This window comes from Harpia harpyja, chromosome W (assembly GCF_026419915.1).
Source record: "Harpia harpyja isolate bHarHar1 chromosome W, bHarHar1 primary haplotype, whole genome shotgun sequence".
In the NCBI taxonomy this organism is placed as follows: Eukaryota; Metazoa; Chordata; class Aves; order Accipitriformes; family Accipitridae; genus Harpia; species Harpia harpyja.
In genome coordinates this window covers 11,088,818-11,113,419 of record NC_068968.1, presented here as the reverse complement: position 1 = coordinate 11,113,419, position 24,602 = coordinate 11,088,818, and the positions used below count along the sequence as shown (strand labels likewise).

Here is a 24,602-nt window from a genome sequence, read left to right as displayed (position 1 = left end):
TTATCACCATTTTATATTCAGGCAGCTTCACAATGAGTTCTCCTCAGTTGGAGAAAGTTTCTTTAAAGACTCTTCAAGTCTTTAAAATAGAACTTTTACTTATGGTGCTAAGTTGTTGCAGTCTATCTTTCTCACAATCCTTCCAAAACACACCATATTGTTGTCTTTTGAAAAACTACTGGAAGTCTACTTGCACTGATCAAACTCCATTTGTGGTACTACTACATGGAGCTCTGAAGCAGGCTCCTAAAGGAAAACATGGTGAAGAAGCTACAATCTGCATTCTAATTGTAGTTCCATGGAAATGCATCAGCAAATAATGTTGATCAAAAGTACCTTTATCTAGAGAGATTTCCCAGAAAAAACAGAGTTTAAAGGAAGAATGTGAAAGAGGAGGGGATAGTTGGCATGCAAGAGGGGAATGAATGTGAGAATCTCAAGCTGCACTGCAGATGTGGAGGCAGTCATCTGAAGTAACATATGAAAAGCATGAAACTACATAGGCCGTTTTTTATGCATCAGTAATTACTTCCAGTACTGAAACTTGCTCGAGTATTTCTATGCTTTAATGCCAAGGCACAGTCTTCTTTCTAACCTGTATTTACATATATTTATAGTTCAACTTACAGTACTATATCAATTAGAATAACCATAAAAATTATTTACTTACATAACAATTATGTTAGCTGTACTTGAATGTTCTTTCAGCAACTCATTTAGCCTAATCTGACGATAAGTCTGTATTTAAAAATGAAAATTGTGAGGAAGATCTTTTATTTTTATATATAAACTAGAAAAAAATAATTTGATCAAGAAAAAAAACCCAATTGTGATCAATTGGTATGTATCATTTATAGAAAGCATCTGCTTCCCCCTCAATTTGGTAACTTGTTCATTTGTATGAGATACCTATGGTTCCAAGGCCATGAGAGAAAAAAATGGTAAACTTAGAAACATGCAAATAAGCCAAGTACTACAAAAGCTAATTTTAAGATAGTCCCTCTACTAATGATATCATCCTTCACAGCTGCTGGAAACAAGAGCCCCCTAAACTATCTCCAAGGTTTGTTTAACTATTTCCTGTAAGTAGCAAGCCAGTGTTACAGAAGCCCCACTTTTGTTTGGCAAGCCTCTCTCCACAATGGACCTCCTTTTTATACTACTGTATCCTTGCTTAGCATCTTAAGCAGCTCCCCACTATTCTACTACTGATGACTTCTTTCTTAAACTTGCATTTATACAGTCATTTTCACTTTTCTCTTTCACATCAGCTACAGTGCTTGTTGCAGCAAACATTTGGAGTTAGCCATTTCTTATAGTTCTGTTGTTCTCAGGTCAGCTGAAATCTTGTTAGCCTGCTGGCTAGTGTCTGCAGAAACAAGCTATCAGCAGACAAGAATGAATTGCTGCAAGTATCTCACTGAAAAGTTTTGAGGTTGTTTGTGGACATCGGGAACAGCAAGGAATTAACTAGTTCATTAACTATAAAGATGCTGCTTTCCATGAGTTATTCATAAAAGCATCTATGGAAGAGAATAACAAGAATCAGCTTATTAATTATATCCACAAATGCCAGAAGGGGGGGGGGAGAGAATTGGCAACATTTAACATAACTGTTTAAAGAATACAGCACCTTTGTTTTGTGAAGTTCAAGTTCATTATCTGTTATCCTCCAAGGTTCACTCTCCTTCATTTTATCTGCAATTTCTTGTTCTTTATCATCTTCATGAAGTCTGAATGGCTCTATCATTTCTTCAAAAGCTGTAATACTGGAACAATTAACAGAACAGCCATATTAAAACAGATATGGTACTAGTCTGTACATCAGCAATGACTTTCATTCTATGGGAGAGAGGAGTGAGAATACGTGAGAGAAACAACCCTGCAGACACCAAGGTCAGTGAGGAAGGAGGGGGAGGAGGTGCTCCAGGCGCCGGAGCAGAGATTCCCCTGCAGCCCATGGTGAAGACCATGGTGAGGCAAGCTGTTCTCCTGCAGCCCATGGAGGTTAATGGTGGAGCAGATATCCACCTGCAGCCTGTGAAGGATCCCATGCCAGAGCAGGTGGATGTGCCCTGAAGAAAGCTGCAGCCTATGGAGAGCCCACACTGGAGCAGTCCGTTACTGAAGGACTACGCCCTGTGGAAAGGACCCATACTGGAGAAGTTCTTGAAGAACTGCAGCCCATAGGTGGGACCCCAAGCTGGAGCAGGGGAAGAGCATGAGGAGGAAGGAGCGGCAAAGACAAAACATTATGAACTGACTGCAACACCCATTCCCCAGCCCCCTGTGCCGCTTGGGGGGAGGAGGTAGAAGAGTTGGGAGTGAAGTTGAGCCTGGGAAGAAGGTGTTTTTAGTTTTGTTCTCATTTCTCACTACCCTACTCTGTTATTAATTGGCAATAAATTAAATTAATCTTCCCCAAGTTGAGTCTGTTTTGCCCATGATGATAACTGGTGAGTGATCTCCCTGTCCTTATCTCAATCCATGAGCTTTTCGTTGTATTTTCTCTGCCTGAGAAAGGAGGGGGAGTGATAGAGTGGCTTGGTGGGCACCTGGCAGACAGCCAAGATCAACCCACCACACTTGAAAGTTGAAGAGTACTAGCTTAGAAAGTATGTAGCAACTAACAATGATTTATTCAGAATTAAGTTTGAAAGAGAAGTTTCCAGTACAGGCTAAGAAACATGTTCAAATCCAAATAACTAGAGCCATCTTGTCTACAGTCTTCCTGTTGCATTCTTTAGGATGTCAAGTGTATTCTCAAATTACTTGGATGTTACAGCAATGACTTTGAAAGAAAAAATTAGGAGAAAGAGGCATTCATTTCTCTTTCTAAGAGAAACTGATCTCACCCTAATTTCTCAACCCACATTATGATATTTGAATAGCAAATAAAGGCTGCCATGGATTAGGAAAGGTAACTTGTCTTTGAATTGCCCCAATGTGCGAGATATGCGAGAGGTGAAAGAGTAATCAATATTAAGATTTTAGTGGAACAGACTGAAATGTATGCCTTATTTCCAATGAAATAATTAGATTTTGATGGTATTTGAATGTTTTTTTACAAAGAACTCAAAGTATTGCCAATCTTTTGTGGTTTCAAATTAAACCCTGTGGAAGGTTTTTTTTAAAAAAGTAAGTAAATCCTCTTAATATATATTGCAATATCAGTACATGTAACATGTTACCTTCCATGTAGTTAAACACTCACCCCATGCCCATTTTCAAACTGAGGCAGCATTCCTGTTCCTCTAGGAAACCTCCACATTATATAAAGTGTCATGGTTTAACCCCAGCCAGCAACTAAGCACCACGCAGCCACTCACTCACTTCCCCCCCACCCAGTGGGATGGGGGAGAGAATTGGGGGGGGGGGGAAGTAAAACTCGTGGGTTGAGATAAGAACAGTTTAATAGAACAGAAAGGAAGAAACTAATAATGATACCAATAATAAAATTACAATAATAATAATAATAAAAGGATTGGAATATACAAAACAAGTGATGCACAATGCAATTGCTCACCACCCGCCGACCAATGCCCCATTAGTCCCCAAGCGGCAATCCCCCCAGCCCCATTCCCCCCAGTTTATATGCTAGACATGACATCACATGGTATGGAATATTCCTTTGGCCAGTTTGGGTCAGCTGCCCTGGCTGTGTCCCCTCCCAACTTCTTGTGCCCCTCCAGCCTTCTTGCTGGCTGGGCATGAGAAGCTGAAAAATCCTTGACTTTAGACTAAACATTACTTAGCAACAACTGAAACCATCAGTGTTATCAACATTCTTTTCATACTGAACTCAAAACATAGCACTGCACCAGCTGCTAGGAAGACAATTAACTCTATCCCAGCTGAAACCAGGACAAAAGAATATGCTTTTTTTTCTACCCTTAGCCTTAACAGTGTTCTTTACTGAAGTTAGTTGATACAATGACTTCACTTTCATCAAGAGTGAAAAACACCGAATGTAATCTGCTGGTGTTTTTTGGCAGAAGAAAAAGGAGAAGTGTTAACAATATTCTATTATACAGCAAAGCAACTATTAAAAAAAAACCCAACATCTTTTATTTGCTTAATTTACAGCTATTGTTAACTTCAACTAGATTTCTTAAAAAGATTTTGGATACATTTGGGAGAATTATTCCACAGAGATCATAAAAAATGCTCTCAGAAGAAATAACTCATGGATCACTTCCATGAAATGTGACCCATGTAATTCTACAATCTCAACTTTTTAAGGCACACAAATGAGCACTACCTATAATTTTAGGCATTTTACAGTAGCAGGCCCCTATCACAGGAGCAAAGGCATCCAAAAAGTACCAGAGTGCCAGAAGTACTCTACCATTTTAGTTACTTGATATATTCTATATGTTTAAGAAAAGGTGAGTAAAAAGCAGGGTGTAAAAGAATACATACTAGCATTTATATAAGTTGTAAACAGGTATTTCCTAATTTGCATGACAACTCAAATTATTCAGATCAATATTTTCACTTCAACACACTAAAGATGACTTGAAGGGGAAAGATGATCCTTAGGCATGTCTTGATATTTTTAGATCTTATAGACACATTCTACTATGAAAAAAACCCCCACAGCCAGTACTGAAAGCCATCTACAATTACCATTGTTTAAACTTGAAAAAAAAATCAGAAATATCACACGTATGACAATTCCCATGCAGCTTAAAAGTTGCAACTTAAGTGTCCAAGCTAATTTAAAAAAACAAAACAAAACCCCACACAATACAACAGGCTACTTAAAGATGAAACTTCATTACCTTCAGCTAAACATCCAAGATTAAGACCACTTAAAACTATTGTGAGCATTCCTCTTCTTTTTAGAGAAGATTGCTCCAGACAAATTGGATTTTTCTAACTGGATGTTTTCTAAATCTAACATTACAGTCTGTACTGGGTCTGGATGGGATGGAGTTAACTTACTTCATAGCAGCCTATATGGTGCTGTGCTTTGCATTTGTGACCAAAACTGTTGACAGCACACCAATGTTTTGGCAACAGCTGAACAGTGCTTCCACAGTGTCAAGCCCCCCACAAAAGTCAGTAGGCTGAATAGCCTGGGGGTGGGCAAGAGGTTGGGAGGGGACATACCCAGGACAGCTGACCCAAGGGATATGCTATACCACATGACATTGCAGACATTGCACTCAGCAATAAAAGCTCGAGGAAAGGAGGAGGAAGGGGGGGATGCTCATGATTATGGTGTTTGTCTTCCCAAGCAATGGTTATGCATGTTGAGGCCCTGCTTCCCAGGAAGTGGCTGGACATCTGCCTGCCAATGGGAAGTAGTGAATGAATTCCTCTTTTTTGCTTTGCTTGCACATGCAGCTTTTGCTTTCCCTATTAAACTGTCATTATCTTGATCCACGACTCTTTTCCCCTTCCTTCTATTTTTTCCCTGTCTCACGGGAGAGGGGAGTGAGTGACAGGCAGGGTGGGTGTTTGGCCGCTGGTTGGGGTCCACCCACCACAGTCCTTTCTTGGCACCCAAGAGGGGGACTCCAGGAATTCTAGATAACCACAGTAATTGGGAGAGGTAATGGGAAAAACTTGGACTAGACATTGCCAGGGTGTCACATAATTGTGGGGAATCTTTTGTGGTGAAAAGTGGTGAAAGGATGAGAGGTGGAGTTTTACTGTGTGTAAATTGTCCACCTTTATCAGTGTTATGAGGATGTTACTTTGATTTTGGTATGGGGAATTTTTTTTGTTGATGTAAGTGAAGTTTGTGAAGAGTATGTTATGAATGTATATTTTAATGAAAATTCTTAAGTATGTGTTTCATAGAGGCAAGGGGTGGAATGTATTGGGTGTACATAGCAAGGTTTTGGTACTGGAGGGAGGGGTGCAGGGGTGGCCCCTGTGAAAAGAGGCCAGAAGCTGCCCTGTGCTGGACACACCCAGTTCCAGCTCCACAGTGGACCCACCGCTCTGGCAAAAGCTGAGCCAGTCAGAGAACCTGGTGGCACTTCTGTGAGAACATAGTTAAGAAAAGGGCACCACATGGCAGTGTGAGGAGAAAAAAAAAAAAAAAGTGAGGGGGGGGGAAGTGAGAAAAACAAGCCTGTGAACACCAAGGTCAGAGAAGAAGGATTGGGAGGTGAGGTGTTCCAGGCACCAGAGCAGATATTTCCCTGCAGCCCATGGAGAGGACCAAGCCAGAGCAGATATCCACACTGCAGCCTATGGAGGACCCTATGCAGGAGTAAGTGGCTATTTCCTGAAGGAATTGCGACCCATGCAAAGTCCACGCAGGAGCAGGTTCTCCTGACAGAAACTGCAGCCTGTGGAGGACCTGCTCTGGAGCAGGGGAAAAGTATGAAGAGGAAGGAGCATCAGAGAGGAATTGTTATGGACTGACCCTAATTCTCCATTCACCATCTCCCCTGCACCCCTGCAGGGGAGGAGGGAGGGGGCACGGGGGGGTATAGGAGTTGGGAGTGAAGGTGAACCTTGGGGATAAAGGGGGTGGGGAATGTGTTGTTTTAATTTTTGCCTTTGTTTCTCACTATCCAAATCTATTTTAATTGTCAATAACTTAAGTTAATTTTCCCCAAGTCAAGTCTGTTTTGCCTGTGACAGTAATTGGTAAATGATCTCCCTGTCCTTATATGAACCCATGAGCTTTTTCATCTTATTTTCTTCCCCTGTCCTGTTGAGAAGGGGGAGTGAGAGTGCAGCTTGGTGGGGGTCTGGCTGCAGTCCAAGGTTCACCCACCACACAGTCTAAAGACCAGAGGTAAAAAAAAAATTAAAAGTTATAAAATACAAAGTTCTAGACTCTTATAAAAAAGTTATAGCTTAGTTAATTTCCTGCATTTTTCTGAAACTCTGTATGTTATAGGACCTACTTTATCAAAATTCTTAAGAACAAAATATTCTAAATTCATGAAAGAAATTAAGACTTCATCTAACAACCAGTTTTTGTTGGTTTTTTTTTTTTTTGAGACTTACTTTTCTATCTTTGGCTTCATATTAATATCTCCAAGGACCATGATGTCTGAGAAATCTATCCGAAATTTGCTGAGCAAAGTAGCCATCCTGCATCAGAAAAACAAGCCTTTATACACTGAGCACATCTTTTATAATTTACAGGGTAAATAGTCAGGCACTTGGTACTAAAAACACTAGTTTGAAAACAAAAACAACCACCACCACCACCACCCCTCAAGTGTGATAGAAGTAGAGGGGAAAAAATCCCTGTTTGAACAGAACTATTATACAAACCTGGCATACTGCTATAGATCAACATACTTTGGAAAATACATTTTTAAAAGCATAAAATAAGAGAAGAGCTCTCCCTTAAAGATAACCCCAGAAAATATTTGAATACCAGAGAAAACATTAGTGCCAGACAACATTACAGAAAAATTAGTGTAACCTGAGGTATATCTCATTCAGCATAATTTGAGGGAATGGAACTATTCTGGTGGAGGGAGAACAGAGTATGATTAAACCTCTGCTAAAGAACAATTGAAAGAAGGCTACTAGTAAGAGGAACTCATCTAGTGTATACCATGTTCCATTAGTATTTGAAATGAAATTTTTAGAGGTAAACTTACGCTCTCCTGTCACGATCAATCCTGTTTATTTTTCCACCAATGAACACTCTGATCTTACAATCTTTCCACTTTTTCTTGCTTGTAAGAAGGTAAGGAATCAACAGTGTCAAACCTGCATTTTGACCAGAGTTTAGGACCGTATCAGAAAACATAGCATCTAAGAAGAGAGTTTAATAGTACAACTTTGTAATCTATATATGAACTGACTGAAAGATATCTATCAACAACTAATTTAAAATCACTTCAATATTGTTTTCCAAACACTTGTTGATAAAGTACAAAGTACATTACCTCCATCATCAAAGAGCCACCAGACATCAATATTGCTTTTGCCTTGTTTCTTCTGAAACTGGGTAGTAGCGTCAAGAAGTCTTTGGTCAGCCAAATTTAAAGGAGAAGATGGGCCCTTTGAGCCTGGAAAAAATATATAATGGCAGGTTATTTTTGAACTGGTTTGCTTAATAAGCCCCAAATCCAAATGCAACATCTTAATATCAATATTTTGTGATATCTATAAGTTGAAATAGAAGTAGTTTTGAAATTTTCTTTTTCTAGACTCCAAATTTTGATTGAATAGATATATACTAAGCTATATTTAGGGAGTTCGCAAACTCACAAGTTCAGCGGCTGCAGATTTAAACCTCCAAGTCATCTAGCAGACATTTGACAAATAAATGATTTGCAAGATCTTTATATAGTCATTTGCCTGAACAACTAATATCACATACGTACTTCAGAGCATTAGATCATGTGCTGTTGCTACCTCTTGCATGACAAAAATCTTACTCCCCTGAAAAACATGTAGACTCTATAAATAAGAACCACCTCATAAGCACTGTTCTTCATTCCTTAAATCCATTTAAGCATGTGGTCAAAAGAAAAGATAGTTCTAACTGTTGGAATTCTATCTTTTGTAGAAAGTACTGTTTTGCATGTGCAAGACTCTGAAGCACAATATATACTAATTTTGTGTAACCAAGACAACTATCGCATCTACTGTATAGATACTTATTGGAACAAGACTACAGTGGGATTTTCAATTAGTTTAATACATATAAATATATAAAAGAACTACAGAAAAAAACTAACTCATTTCCCATAGCTTAAATCTGATTTTGAACAAGAAGCAAGAGTTTGATATTCATCTCAGTCCTTGCCTTATTAGGAATTTTTAAATTCAGAGTACATCTGTGACTGATTTAAATTACTATACTACAATACTGCATACTGGGATTTCTTCCAAACTGCCATCTTGTACTTAAGCTGAAATCTCACTTTCCATTATTAAAAAATAACAGCTTCTAGCTGTTAAAATTATGAAGTAAATGTCAAAAGAGTTGGATGTATTTTAGTTGAGGCAAAAGTATTTGCTTAACTCTCAAAAAAAGCCTAAAATAAACCAAGAACTGCTTAATTCATCTTAATTCATCACTATTCATACTATTTGAATGACTACTTCACATTATTTCAGACATTAATCTCACTGATTTGCTATATTATCCCTTGCTTTGTAAGCTATTGAACAATTCCAAATACTGTAGCAACAACTATGGCTTCAGAAGATATATTGAATAGACTGATACAACACTTGAGAGTATACCACTAGATAATCCTTCTGTTAATCCTAAATCAAGTAGTGATCCAGTAAAATATCTGAGACCCAGAGAACTAAGCAAGCTCCTGAATATATTTCAGTATCAATTATAAAGAACAAAGTTTAAAAAAACCAAAACAAACCAACCAACCAACCAAAAACCCCCAAACCACACAACATTCATATTTTGGATGCATACACAATCCTTTCTCAGTAACAACCTGTTCTGGGAACTTGCACAAACTTTCATTTTACCACAACCTAATCCTTGAAGATGAACCAACCATATTCCAACTCAAGTATAAAGAAACAAATTAACACTATACGGTTGATATTTTCTCTCTCTGGTACACACACATGTGCGTATACAAAAAGGAGTGTGAAAGGAAAATCGAAATTAACAATGTGAAAGAATGATTTAAGACAAAATGGTGAAAAATGCCTGCCTTTTTTCAACAGCGATTGCGTTGGAGTCTTTCCATCCTCCTCATCCTCTGGAACATGTTTAAACATACAAAATGAAAAGGTTAATTTCCTTTGTGATATTAATGAAAACACAACTATTTTATATTTTAAAAATGTAGAAAATAAAGATGTAGAATGAAATGGTTTTTCATATGAAAAAAAAGTGTGTCCTAAGAATGACTTGTACTTAAAAAGAAACAAACCCAAAAACCAAATCCAAACATTTCTCACTTAACTATAAAGTCACTTTAAGCTTTTTCCTTAAAAATAGGTGTACTGGTTTCAGCTGGGATAGAGTTAATTTTCTTTCTAGTAGCTGGTATAGAGTTATGTTTTGAGTTCAGTATGAGAAGAATGTTGAGAACACACTGATGTTTTCAGTTGTTGCTAAGTAGTGTTTAGGCTAAAGTCAAGGATTTTTCAGCTTCTCATGCCCAGCCAGCAAGAAGGCTGGAGGGGCACAAGAAGTTGGGAGGGGACACAGCCAGGGCAGCTGACCCAAACTGGCCAAAGGAATATTCCATACCATGTGACATCATGTCTAGTATATAAACTGGGGGGAGTGGGGCTGCGGGGCTGTCGTGGTTTAACCCTGTCCAGCAAATAAAGCACCACGCAGCTGATCTATCACTCCATCTCCTCAACTGGACAGGGGAGACAAAATATAACAAAGGGCTCATGGGTCGAGATAAGGACAGGGAGAGATCACTCAACCAATTACCATCACGGGCAAAACAGACTCGACTTGGGGAAAATTAACTTAATATATTGCTAATCAACCAGAGTAGGGTAATGAGAAACAAAACCAAAACTTAAAACACCTTCCCCCCACCCCTCCCTTCTTCACGGGCACAGCTTCACTCCCGCATTCTCTACCTAACCCCCCAGCGGCACAGGGGGATGGGGAATGGGGGTTATGATCAGTTCATCACACATTGTCTCTGCCGCTTCATCCTCTTCAGGGGCAGGACTCCTCACACTCTTCCCCTGCTCCAGCGTGGGGTCCCTCCCACGGGAGACAGTCCTCCACGAACTTCTCCAACGTGGGTCCTTCCAATGGGCTGCAGTTCTTCACAAACAGCTCCAGCATGGGTCCCTTCCACGGGGTGCAGTCCTTCAGGAGGACGCTGCTCCAGCGTGGGTACCCCACGGGGTCACAAGTCCTGCCAGAAAACCTGCTCCAGCGTGGGCTACTCTCTCCACAGGTCCACAGGTCCTGCCAGGAGCCTGCTCCGGCGCAGGCTTCCCATGGGGTCACAGCCTCCTTTGGGCATCCACCTGCTCTGGTGTGGGGTCCTCCACGGGCTGCAGGTGGATATCTGCTCCACCATTAACCTCCATGGGCTGCAGGAGAACAGCCTGCCTCACCATGGTCTTCACCACAGGCTGCAGGGGAATCTCTGCTCCAGCACCTGGAGCACCTCCTCCCCCTCCTTCTTCACTGACCTTGGTGTCTGCAGAGTTGTTTCTCTTACATATTCTCACTCCTCTCTCTGGCTGCAGTTTCTGTGCTGCTGCAACTTTTTTCCCTTCTTACATATGTTATCCCAGAGGCGCTACCACCGTTGCTCATTGGCTCGGCCTTGGCCAGCAGCAGGTCTGTCTTGGAGCCGGCTGGCATTGGCTCCATAGGACATAGGGGAAGCTTCTAGCAGCTTCTCACAGAAGCCACCCCTGTAGCCTCCCCGCTACCAAAATCTTGCCACGCAAACCCAATACAGGGGTGGATCGCTGCTTGGGAACTAACTGGGCATTGGTTGGTGAGTGGTGATCAACTCCATTGTGCATCACTTGTTCTGTGTATTCCAATTCTTTTATTATTATTATTGTCATTTTATTATTGTTATTATTATCATTATTAATTTCTTCCTTTCTGTTCTATTAAACTGTTCTTATCTCAACATACGAGTTTTACCTTTTTTTTCCTGATTCTCTCCCCCATCCCACTGGGTGGGGGGGAAATGAGTGAGCGGCTGCATGGTGTTTAGTTGCTGGCTGGGGTTAAACCACAAGAGGAAAGTCATTTAATGTCAAAGTATCCTGAATTATTTGTGTCTGTTAATATGCATATAATAAAATATTGTAGTGTGAGGTAAAGAACCCTTCACAAATTTAGCAGCACTTTCAATATATAGCTTTGTGGCCTGCTTCTCATCAATCTCATTAACTATTTAAAACCAAAAAAATAATCCATTGTACTTTGTAGTCTACCAATTATTTTATTTAGAGGCCTAGAGCTCAAATATTTATTTTATGTACTGGTAAATTCTAAAACAAAATACTTAAATGATTAAACATCAATGGCTAGAAAAGCATGAGACACTTCTGTTCCCACAAAAAAACCCCAACCTTATCTAATTCCTTGGGGGAAGGTGGGGGAGGGAATGAAAAAAGAACCAGAGAGAGAAAGAGTGAGAATTCAAGTTTCATTGCTAATTAGAAAGTTACCTTTATGTAGAACAGGAGTTTTTTCACTAGATGACAGAACAAAAGCTATAGAAAAAGCATCTGTCTCATCCTTCTTGCTATAATCCACTTTTACTATGACATCCTTGGAACATGGAGATTTTTCTTGGAATGACAATATCTCTTCTTTTAGTAAGCAAAGAAACACTTTATAAACCACTTATCTATCTGTGCCAGACGGTATCAGAGATACGTGACTATACTGGCAAAGTTCACAACTGGTTAAACTATACTACAACTGCCATGCTATTGAAAACAACAAAAACTTATATCAACTGATTCAAAGTACAAAGAGGCTCCTCCTTTGAAAATAGCTTTAGATTCCTGCTACTTCCCAGCTTTCTGGTGTCTATTGCATTACCATAGGCTAATCATAAAACAGAGCTAGCTACTAATGAGGAAGTACAAACTTCATGTTTATATTATGTGCATCTTTTAAAAATGTAAAAATATGAAGACACAGTACCTCTGACATAAACAGAATTTGAAAAAGTAAGAACTAAACAGAAACATTGGCTAGAAATGTTTCTTATTTTAGCAAAAATTTCCCTCCTTTGATCAAAGGAAAAGCCTCTAGGAAAAAAAAAAAGACAGACTTTAATAGAAGAAACACTAACTACAGATACCAGAATAACGTTAACTAAGCATGTGTATAGAGAAAAAGCTTTTCAAGTGTTGCTAATGGAACTCTACTGCTGACAAGATGACTTAAGTATGAAATGTGTGGTAAAGGTATCACATTCTCTGCTATTATATTAATGGAGTCACACTACTAATTCTATCTGACATTGAGACCCTGTTTTTTGTTTAAAAATATTGGGGGGGGGGGTTGGTACAACATTTTCCATGCAAAAGGAGAAAAAATATAAACCCTAACCCCAAGTGGAGGATGAGCCTTAGACAAGGCCCCAGCCATGGCCCAGATCACCAAGTTTTCTTCCAGGCTTGGCTTCAGTTGAGCTACTTGATGGTTGAGTTGAAGCAAACTCAACACAGACCCCAGTGGATACTAATAAGACTTTTCTGACACCTTGGAGTTATGCTTTCCCAGTCGTCTCAGCAGTGTCCTGTGTGAACAACAGGCTGCTCCTTGCTGTTTTTCTCATACTGCTTTGCCCTCTTGCACACAGCAACAAGTTCTCTGCCTCCCTCTAAATCCTAACACCCTTGTATATTTCCAGGGAAGGAAAAACCATCCCCGCTTTCCACAGGGTGCCACCTACACAGCATGAGTTGCATGTCCTGTACTCGGCACTGGTGAGGCCACACCTCGAGTACTGTGTTCAGTTTTGGGCCCCTCACTACAGGAAAGACATTGAGGTGCTGGAGCGTGTCCAAAGAAGGGCAACAAAGCTGGTGAGGGGCCTGGAGCACAAGTCTTATGAGGAGCGGCTGAGGGAGCTGGGGCTGTTTAGTCTGGAGAAAAGGAGGCTAAGGGGAGACCTTATTGCTCTCTACAACTACCTGAAAGGAGGTTGTAGTGAGGTGGGTACTGGTCTCTTCTATCAGTTAACTAGTGATAGGACGAGAGGAAATGGCCTCAAGTTGTGGCAGGGGAGGTTTAGATTGGATATTAGAAAAAATTTTTTTACTGAGAGGGTTGTCAAACATTGGAACAGGCTGCCCAGGGAAGTGGTTGAGTCACCATCCCTGGAGGTGTTCAAAAAACGCGTAGATGTGGCACTTCAGGACATAGTTTAGTGGGCATGGTGGTGTTGGGTTGACGGTTGGACTCGATGATCTTAAAGGTCTTTTCCAACCTAAATGATTCTATGATTCTATGTCACAAGCAGTCTTCCTCATTGTAGCAACACTGCATGGAGCAGGCTACAAACAAATCAGACATTATCAATTCAGTAGACAGTTGCCAACAAAGTTCACAGGCTTACTTCATGATTCTGCTTGAATTCAACTAAAATTATGCTAGTCGGCTTAAGACAACTACCTACAAAGTGCAACCAAGTCTTCTACATTGAAAATACAAAACCTTTCCAAACGTAAGATAGACTACTGTTGAGGTCTCTAAGTTGCTGAGGTTAGGGGGAAAAATACATAACATAGAATTATTGGATCATGCAACTTTTGCTAAATTATTTTCTTAATTTCTAGACATGGGTCTTAAGTACTTGATATCCATTTGGTAGCCTCTTTACTTTCTTTCAGTAACATATTAAGTCATTGGGAAGCAAGTACATACAGCTTACAAATACAGATAGTTGTATATATATAAAACCAAGTTCTGTTGCTGAAAATAGGGTATACTTCTTATAGATGTCAGGCTGTGTTAGGTTTCTGTGGCAAGGTTTTTGGTAGCGGGGAGGCTGCAAGGGTGGCTTCTGTGAGAAGATGCCAGAAGCTGCCCCCATGTCGGACAGAGCCAGTTCCAGCCTGCTCCAAGTTGGACTGGCCGATGACCAAAGCTCAGCAAATCAGCGACAGTGGTAGTGCCTCTGTGATAACATATTTAAGAAATGGTAAAAAATGCTGTGAAACAGCAGCTGGAAGAGAGAGGAGTGAGAATATGTGAGAGAAACAACCCTGCAGACACCAAGGTCAGTGAGGAAGGAGGGGGAGGAGGTGCTCCAGGCACCGAAGCAGATATTCCCCTGCAGCCTGTGGTGAAGACCATGGTGAGGCAGGTTGTTCCCCTGCAGCCCATGGAGGTTAACAGTGGAGCAGATATCCACCTGCAGCCCGTGGAGGACCGCACGTCAGAGCAGGTGGATATGCCCTGAAGAAAGCTGCAGCCCATGGAGATCCCACACTGGAGCAGTATCCTAGTAGGAACTGCGGCCCACAGAGAGGGGGCCATGCTGGAGCAGGTTTGCTGGCAGGACTTGTGACCCCGTGGGGGACCCACACTGGAGCAGTCCATTCCTGAAGGACTACACCCTGTGGAAAGGACCCATGCTGGAGAAGTTCTTGAAGAACTGCAGCCCGTGGGAAGGACTCACATTGGAGAAGTTCATGAAAGACTGTATCCTGTGGGAGAGACCCCAAGCTGGAGCAGGGGAAGAGCATGAGGAAGAAGGAGCAGCAGAGATGAAGAGTTATGAACTGACAGCAACCCCCATTCCCCATCCCCCTGTGCCGCTCGGGGGGAGGAGGTAGAAGAGTTGGGAGTGAAGTTGAGCCTGTGAAGAAGGTGGGGGTGGGGGGAAGGTGTTTGTAGATTTGTTCTCATTTCACATTATCCTACTCTGTTATTAATTGGCAATAAATTAAATTAATCTTCCCCAAGTCGAGTCTGTTTTGCCCATGACGATAATTGGTGAGTGATCTCCCTGTCCTTATCTCAATCCATGAGCTTTTCTTTGTATTTTCTCCCCCTGTCCAATTGAGGAGGGGGGGTGATAAAGCTGCTTGGTGGGCACCTGGCAGCTATCCAAGGTCAACCCACCACACAGGCTTATTAATTTAAATGATTTTTATTCTATGAAAAGAGTGGGTTTGGGTTTTTGTTAAAAAAAAATAGAAATCTTCATTTAACAGCTTCAGAAAGTGGTGTTTAAAAGAACAGCTATTTGCCAGAGGAAACAAAATAAATCTTACCTTGTCCCTGAAGGTGAGATATGTCCAAGCCCTCTTTTAGGCGGATGACAACTACACCATACTGGATGTCAAAGGCATCACTACACAAAAGAAACAGTAATAAAACACTTTTATAACCTTTCCTTTCCCCAGAAGCCTACTTTATGCATCCTTTTTGAACAAATTTTAGAGACTAAACTCCATTTAAGTTTGTTACAATTTCATTTTCATTTCCAAACTATATCAACTGCATTATTGAACTGAACACCATGTCCTGAAAAGCAACATACATAAAGGTTATCTATCTGATCCCTTTTCTTTCTCTCCTATATAAAATGGTGATTAAATAAAAGAAACACAAACAAGTCAGTCGAGTTCTGCAGAGATGATGACAAAATACACTGGGAAATCTAAATTTTGATTCCTCCCATCAAAAACGGGCTTTATTTCAAGTACATCTCCTTGATCTGCAGACTACACATTTCTGAAGTGTTCCAAAACATTTGGGGATTAAAAAAAGATATGAAATTTTAATTCAGAATCAAATTAGATACAAGTATAATGTGCTTATTTCCATTATATCTGATGGGGGAAGGAACTCTCTCCATTAAAAAGGAAATTAAGAGGAGAAACTTCATTACTGTAGAAACAAGCAATAAGCTTGAATAAATGACTGAATAAAAGTCTGAGTAAAAGGAAAAACAAAAAAGCCAAGATTTAAAAGATAAAAATACAAACTTAATCATATCATACAGTTTGCATTAGCCATTAAGCATCAACACTTTAAATATAGATACCTCATTACAAACAACTATAATTCAGAGAAATCCCATGTCCTTTCCTCAGAGAGAAATCCCACAAGATTTCACTCATTAAATGCTTTTCTTTAAAAGTAGTAAGACTTAATGAGAAATGTTCAAAGTATCAACATATTCTATAATAAATGCAATAAAAACTGAGTACGGTGTAAGAAGAAAATGTTTTGCCCATCAGTGGACATTTTTAATACATTAATTTGTTAAATCTCTACAGATGTGTTTCTATTGTGCATTTCAGAAATTTTCAAAATTCAAACTTCAAAAATATGCTTGACCTACAGTTACTACCTCCTGAGGTTTTTCTGTTGTGGATGTGGAGAGCCACATGACTTTCTGGCCCTAAGAGTTCCTCCAGCACAAGACATTCCAAATCAATATGGAGGGGGTGGAGTGTGGAGTATGGATCCCACACCCACAAAGAAAAAGCAACCAACTTTTTCCCTTATTTTTCACTGCCTTTGGTGCATTTTTCTTAAGGACCCAGGGTGGTGGTACTGGTGGTGGGAGAGGTTTTGGGTTTTTTTTCACTCCCCCCCCTTTTTTTTTTAAATCTCTACCTGTAATCCTACATCCCTTCTTTCTTTTAAAGGCACAGTAACCGACAAGGGTAAAGCACAAGTAAAACAGGTTAAATAGCATATAACAATGTCCTGGTTTCAGCTGGGATAGAGTTAATTGTCTTCCTAGTAGCTGGTACAGTGCTATGTTTTGGGTTCAGTATGAGAAGAATGTTGATAACACACTGATGGTTTCAGTTGTTGCTAAGTAATGTTTAGTCTAAAGTCAAGGATTTTTCAGCTTCTCATGCCCAGCCAGCAAGAAGGCTGGAGGGGCACAAGAAGTTGGGAGGGGACACAGTCAGGGCAGCTGACCCAAAGTGGCCAAAGGGGTATTCCATACCATGTGACATCATGCCCAGTATATAAACTGGGGGGAGTTGGCCTAGGGTGGATCACTGCTCAGGAACTAACTGGGCATCGATCGGCAGGTGGTGAGCAATTGCATTGTGCATCACTTGTATATTCCAAGCCTTTTATTATTATTAGTGTCATTTTATTATTGTTATTATTATTATCATTATTATTTTCTTCCTTTCTGTTCTATTAAACCGTTCTTATCTCAACCCACGAGTTTTACTTCTTTTCCCGATTCTCTCCCCCATTGCACTGGGTAAGGGGGAAGTGAGTGAGTGGCTGTGTGGTGCTTAGTTGATGGCTGGGGTTAAACCATGACAAACAACAACAACAAAATAATCTCTGTAAGTGCAAGTGTGAGAAGCAAGTTTTGTTTTTTTTAAATATGTTTGTAGTGAAAGGTATTCTATTAATTTTTTCAACCAGAAGTGGTCAGACTTTCACAACTGACAAATTACACTGGGATTTCCTTTCCCATCTCCTTGTTGGCTACTGTATTACTTTGCGTGTCCAGTGCTGTGTATCATTTATAACAAATATTTATGGTGGGTTGACCCTGGCTGGATGCCAAGTGTCCACCAAAGCCGCTCTATCACTCAGTCTCCTCAACTGGACAAGGGAGACAAAATATAATGAAAGGCTCATGGTCGAGATAAGGACAGGGAGAGATTACTCACCAATTACTGTCATGGGCAAAACAGGCTCGACTTGGGGAAAATTAACTTAATTTATTGCCAATCAAACCAGAGTAGGGTAATGAGAAATAAAACTAAAACTTAAAACACCTTCCCCCCACCCCTCCCTTCTTCACGGGCTCAACTTCACTCCCAACTCTTCTACCTCCTCCCCCCGAGCGGCACAGGGGGATGGGGAATGGGGGTTATGATCAGTTCATCACACGTTGTCTCTACTGCTCCTTCCTCCTCAGGGGCAGGACTCCTCACACTCTTCCCCTGCTCCAGCGTGGGGTCCCTCCCACAGGAGACAGTTTTCCATGAACTTCTCCAACGTGAGTTCTTCCCACGGGCTGCAGTTCTTCATGAACTGCTCCAGCATGGGTCCCTTCCATGACGTGCAGTCCTTCAGGAGCACACTGCTCCAGCATGGGTATCCCATGGGGTCACAAGTCCTGCCAGCAAAACTGCTCCAGCATGGGCTACTCTCTCCACCGGGTCACAGGTCCTGCCAGGAGCCTGCTCCAGCTTCCCATGGGGTCACAGCCTCCTTCGGGCGGATTCCGCCTGCTCCAGTGTGGGGTCCTCCATGGGCTGCAGGTGGATATCTGCTCCACCATTGTCCTGGTTTCAGCTGGTATAGAGTTAATTGTCTTCCTAGTAGCTGGTACGGTGCTATGTTTTGAGTTCAGTATGAGAAGAATGTTGATAACACTGATGTTTTCAGTTGTTGCTAAGTAATGTTTAGTCTAAAGTCAAGGATTTTTCAGCTTCTCATGCCCAGCCAGCGAGAAAGCTGGAGGGGCACAAGAAGTTGGCACAGGACACAGCCAGGGCAGCTGACCCAAACTGGCCAACGGGGTTTTCCATACCATGTGACGTCCCATCTAGTATAGGAACTGGGAAGTGGGGGTGGGGAATCGCCGCTCGGGGACTGGCTGGGTGTCGGTCGGCGGGTGGTGAGCAATTGCACTGCGCATCATTTGTACATTCCAATCCTTTCATTATTACTGTTGTCATTTTATTAGTGTTATCATTATCATTATTAGTTTCTTGTTTTCTGTTCTATTAAACCGTTCTTATCTCAACCCACGGGTTTTGCTTCTTTTTCCCGATTTTCTCCCCCATCCCACTGGGTGGGGGGGAGTGAGTGAGCGGCTGCGTGGTGTTTAGTTGCTGGCTGGGGTTAAACCACGACAACCATTAACCTCCATGGGCTGCAGGAGAACAGCCTGCCTCACCATGGTCTTCACCACAGGCTGCAGGGGAATCTCTGCTCCAGCACCTGGAGCACCTCCTCCCCCTCCTTCTTCACTGACCTTGGTGTCTGCAGAGTTGTTTCTCTCACATATTCTCACTCCTCTCTCTAGCTGCAGTTTCTGTGCTGCTGCAACTTTTTCCCTTCTTACATGTGTTATCCCAGAGGCGCTACCACCGTTGCTCATTGGCTCGGCCTTGGCCAGCGGCGGGTCTGTCTTGGAGCCGGCTGGCATTGGCTCCATAGGACATAGGGGAAGCTTCTAGCAGCTTCTCACAGAAGCCACCCCTGTAGCCTCCCCGCTACCAAAACCTTGCCACGCAAACCCAATACAATATTCTACTTATTATAGCACAAGGTTTAACTGGAAAATGAAAATTTAGCATGAGTTGATTCATTTTCTAGACTTAATCTCCAAAGACTGTAACTCTTATTTAAATCTCAGACCACTGCCACAATGCTGTCTATATGCAGAAAGGGTTATTAAATAGAAATTTAACCTGTTCAAACTGTAAAACAGCTGATTATTAATTTCCATATCAGAAAAAATACTGTATTGAAGATTGTTGGATCAGCAATGTGGAAAATTGGAAAGCATCTGAAAGCATGTAGAAGAAAGCTTGTGTAACTAATCTTTTTGAGGTAAAAATTCTTTGACTTATGTTTCATTTCAGTTCATTTGCTAGTAAGAGTTATCCACATTTCTGCATTTTCTACTTACTGGAGTAAATTTATATAGGTCTCAACATCTCTAATGTCAGCTTGTCTCCAGTTTCTCTTAAATCCAAGAACAAGGGTGTTAGGTCTCATTCTACCCAGACCAGCAGCCTAAGGAGAACACAAATTATTTTTTAAAACTAAGTTACTGAAGCAACTAAAGGGTTTCCCTTTTTTTTTTTTTTAAGCATACAAGTATTTTTAAAAGTATTAGGAAAATTTTGCATAATGAAAATACTTCAACATGCAAGTATAAAAACATTTAATTTTTTTATGTTCATCCTCACCACTTCCATTAAAAAAAACCAGAGGAGACAGGTGTACCTGCATTAAATACTGTCCTCCATCCCTCAAATCCTCTGCATGCACTGGTGCATAGAAGGCCTTCATCTTGTTTTTAATAAGCCATTGCTGATATTTGGCCAGATCACTTAACCGTTCCTTCACTGCTTGCCTCTGAGAACCCTTTCAAAAGAAGGAAATGAAGGGGGAGAGGGAACAAGAAATATGAGTATCAGTAGTAATAAAGCACATTTTTTTATTTCACTGCTAGAATCCAAATCAAACTTGAAGAACCTCAAAACATGCTTCTTAAAGAGTGAACCACATTCTCATTTTTAGGATGAGGATTCCTCAACCTTAAACATTCTTGTTCCTGCAGAGCACAACCACTTCACCAGCTTGTGGCATAAGCTTGTCCTCCAAAGCATAACATAATTTTAAAAGAAAAGGGCTCTGTAACAAAACATACACGGATATAAGATGACTTAATATTAGGTTTTATGGGACTATTTGTTTCAAGCTGTACTAAAATTGATTTTGCCTACATTTATACATAATCCTACTACTGCTCCCTCCTACCGCTATTTCAGAAAGCCTTCGTCACAGTAGTCTCTCTACTGGAGCTCTATGAAAACTGTTTCTGGTGAGATTCAGTACAACATATGGAAGCACAACATGAAGTCTGCATTGCTAATCCAAGATCAGACTGTGGAAGCGGGTTAGAGGAGCAAAAAGCAACAGCTGCCTGAGACATTAAGACTACCACTGCGTTCTATTTACCATGAAGGGAGATTTAGAACTGGCTCAGTCTCTTATGTTTCTTACAAAACCAGTAATTTGACTCAGTTACCTACACTTCTTCTGTGGACTGCTAGCTTCCACACAGCTATCAAACCCACTCAAATTACCAAGATTTTAAATTGCATTATCACTTTATATTACTATTTATTTTTACAATGTTCTACCATTTTATGATCTGGGAAAATATCCAGATGAAAGATTGAGATCTGCAGCTTGATTAAGACCAGTCCCAAACATTTCTGCTTCTAGTCTGTTTCATATTCCGGTTTCAACCATTCTGTGTCTGAATGTATTGCCATGAGTCTTACAGCTTTGGAGAAAGCTACCTTTAAGATTTGACTCTGCATTTAAACTAAAGAAAAAAAGCCACAATTTACAAGTTTCTGCTGCAATTTTTGAGAATCCAAGTTTCCTCATTCATCCAAAGCTAATCAAGTCTCCATGTATTTGCTTATGATAAATCACAGCCTTTGCGGTAACATGTCTGAGATAGGAATGTGTGGTGGGTTGACCCTGGCTGGAGGCCAGGTGCCCACCAAGGCTGCTCTATCACTCCATCTCCTCAACTGGACAGGGGAGACAAAATATAACAAAGGGCTCATGGGTCGAGATAAGGACAGGGAGAGATCACTCAACCAATTACCATCACGGGCAAAACAGACTCGACTTGGGGAAAATTAATATATTGCTAATCAACCAGAGTAGGGTAATGAGAAACAAAACCAAAACTTAAAACACCTTCCCCCCACCCCTCCCTTCTTCACGGGCACAGCTTCACTCCCGCATTCTCTACCTAACCCCCCAGCGGCACAGGGGGATGGGGAATGGGGGTTATGATCAGTTCATCACACATTGTCTCTGCCGCTTCATCCTCTTCAGGGGCAGGACTCCTCACACTCTTCCCCTGCTCCAGCGTGGGGTCCCTCCCACGGGAGACAGTCCTCCACGAACTTCTCCAACGTGGGTCCTTCCAATGGGCTGCAGTTCTTCACGAACTGCTCCAGCATGGGTCCCTTCCACGGCATGCAGTCCTTCAGGAGGACGCTGCTCCAGCGTGGGTACCCCACGGGGTCACAAGTCCTGCCAGAAAACCTGCTCCAGCGTGGGCTACTCTCTCCACAGGTCCACAGGTCCTGCCAGGAGCCTGCTCCGGCGCAGGCTTCCCATGGGGTCACAGCCTCCTTCAGGCATCCACCTGCTCTGGTGTGGGGTCCTCCACGGGCTGCAGGTGGATATCTGCTCCACCATTAACCTCCATGGGCTGCAGGAGAACAGCCTGCCTCACCATGGTCTTCACCACAGGCTGCAGGGGAATCTCTGCTCCAGCACCTGGAGCACCTCCTCCCCCTCCTTCTTCACTGACCTTGGTGTCTGCAGAGTTGTTTCTCTCACATATTCTCACTCCTCTCTCTGGCTGCAGTTTCTGTGCTGCTGCAACTTTTTTCCCTTCTTACATATGTTATCCCAGAGGCGCTACCACCGTTGCTCATTGGCTCGGCCTTGGCCAGCAGCGGGTCTGTCTTGGAGCCGGCTGGCATTGGCTCCATAGGACATAGGGGAAGCTTCTAGCAGCTTCTCACAGAAGCCACTCCTGTAGCCCCCCTGCTACCAAAACCTTGCCACGCAAACCCAGTACAGAATGCAATTACATTTACTGCAGAAAGGAAAATGTGTTTTCTTTCAGGGAAGACAACACTAACTTAGGCAGCTGTATACTACTGTCATTTTGACTGACTGCTCTGTCCAAAGTATGAGAGAACACAAGACTGAATGATACAAGGACAGAAAAAGGCCCAGACTGTATTCCAATATTCACTTTACTCCTACAAATCTTCCAAAGCATTTAAGTATCAAATGATCAAAGATTCTAATTTTGCTAAGTTTCCTCCCATCCCATACATATGCATATCCTAAACCACAACTCCTACTGCAAGACTTTCCTTTAAAAGTGGATAAGAAGTGATGCAAAGCACATCCTGATGTTTATGTTAACTGCCATATTAGCTTCCCTAAAGGTGTAACACACCTAACTGCAAATGTGGTGACCCCTACATGAGTGGATCCCACCGGTAAATCTCAATTTTTGCACTTCTCAGGAAACTAACATCTTTCACTTGAAGAAAATGACAGTTTTGTAAAAAAGTCAAGGTAACTTTAAAGTAAAAAGAAAGAATACACTTACCATAAGTACATGGCCACAGATCATCAAGCCCACATTTTTGGTGAAAGCATGGACAAGGTGAAGCAAAGCTGGACGTGAGTTTGGAGCACCTGTCATAATTAAGCACTGAGGTCTAGAATTGTGAAGAGAGGGGGAAAAAAGGTTAGAAGTCATTTCCTCTGGAGTTTTGTTTACTTACTTTTTACAAAGAGAGGTCTCTCCAAAATATTGACCACGAGACCGTAATCCTCATAGGAGAGGTAATATCCTCATCTTCTTGTAGAAGATTATGTTAAATTAGGAAAAGATCATTCTTTCACAATTGTCAGCATACTTATGATTAATTAATTGGTTCCAAACTCAGTAATCCCACTAAGTCTGAATATTTACACATTTTAAAAGATCAGACACAGGATTTAGACAAGACTAAGTCAGAGGGATAAATTTCTTCCCCCATCTTTTAAGTCACATCCTTTTACATGTTCTGGCTTAGGTTCTTCTCTGTCCAACAGAAGAATTGGAATCATATGCTTTTATCACTATCATTCAGAAAGCACAGCCAAACAATTGTAAAGTGAAATAAGTTATTCATTATTAATTCATTATTCATCTATTAATTCATTATTGATTGATCCTTATAATAAATTTTAGAAGTTGAAGTATCCAGTCTCATTCATTTCAGAAGATTTTTTTCTTTTAAACCATAAGAATCACTAGAAGACATTTGTCCATGTGTCTCAATCCCTATAACAGCTGCAGTTCATTTTCCATACTAGAACCAGTTAGTTTTAGTACGTACCTCTAAAATTCAAAACATTTTTTGCCGTAGGTTAGAAATCAGTGTCAGTCTAAAAAGAGTAACAAAAAAGTACTCCTAAAGCCAGTGTACTTTTAACTGGCTTATGTGGAGATCTATACCTCCTCTGGAAAATCATTAGAGAAGTTTACAACTCAAAAAGGTATTGTATTGGATTTATGTGGCAAGGTTTTAGTAGCAGGAGGGGCTGCAGGGGTGGCCTCTGTGAGAAGGGAACAGAGACTGCCCCCATGTTGGACAGAGCCAATTGCAGTCAGATGCAGACCCACTGCAGCCCAAAGATGAGCCAATGAGTGAAGCTGGTGGCACCTTTGTGATAACATAGTCAAGAAAGGGTAAAAAACACTGCACAGCAGCTGTGAGAGAGAAGAGTAAGAACAAATGTGAGAGAAACAATCCTGCAGATACCAAGGTCAGTGAAGAAGGAGAGGGAGTAGGTGCTCCAGGCATCAGAGCAGATTCATTTTTTTCTTAAGTCAGGTTGTTTTTTCACCCATTGACAATGTGACTGGATGTAA

At 41.2% G+C, this 24,602-nt stretch overlaps 1 protein-coding gene across 6 annotated transcripts in view; it reads right to left on the bottom strand.

The window, feature by feature from the left end:
• LOC128136116 (solute carrier family 12 member 2-like) overlaps positions 1 to 24,602 on the bottom strand; it is a 109,601-nt gene that overhangs the window by 5,015 nt on the left and 79,984 nt on the right. For 2 of the 6 annotated variants that reach the window (XM_052775255.1, XM_052775258.1), the window contains 10 exons: positions 23,289 to 23,400; positions 20,348 to 20,488; positions 20,028 to 20,134; positions 15,664 to 15,743; positions 9,627 to 9,674; positions 7,878 to 8,000; positions 7,587 to 7,743; positions 6,979 to 7,065; positions 1,634 to 1,769; positions 671 to 738 (listed from right to left, as the gene is read on the bottom strand). In XM_052775255.1, coding sequence (XP_052631215.1) covers positions 671 to 738; positions 1,634 to 1,769; positions 6,979 to 7,065; positions 7,587 to 7,743; positions 7,878 to 8,000; positions 9,627 to 9,674; positions 15,664 to 15,743; positions 20,028 to 20,134; positions 20,348 to 20,488; positions 23,289 to 23,400 — 1,059 coding nt within the window. Of the gene's footprint in view, positions 1 to 670; positions 1,524 to 1,633; positions 1,770 to 6,978; positions 7,066 to 7,586; positions 7,744 to 7,877; positions 8,001 to 9,626; positions 9,675 to 12,093; positions 12,238 to 15,663; positions 15,744 to 20,027; positions 20,135 to 20,347; positions 20,489 to 23,288; positions 23,401 to 24,602 lie in introns of all 6 variants that reach the window. The other 4 variants (XM_052775259.1, XR_008233261.1, XM_052775256.1 and 1 more) reach the window with 4 other exon arrangements.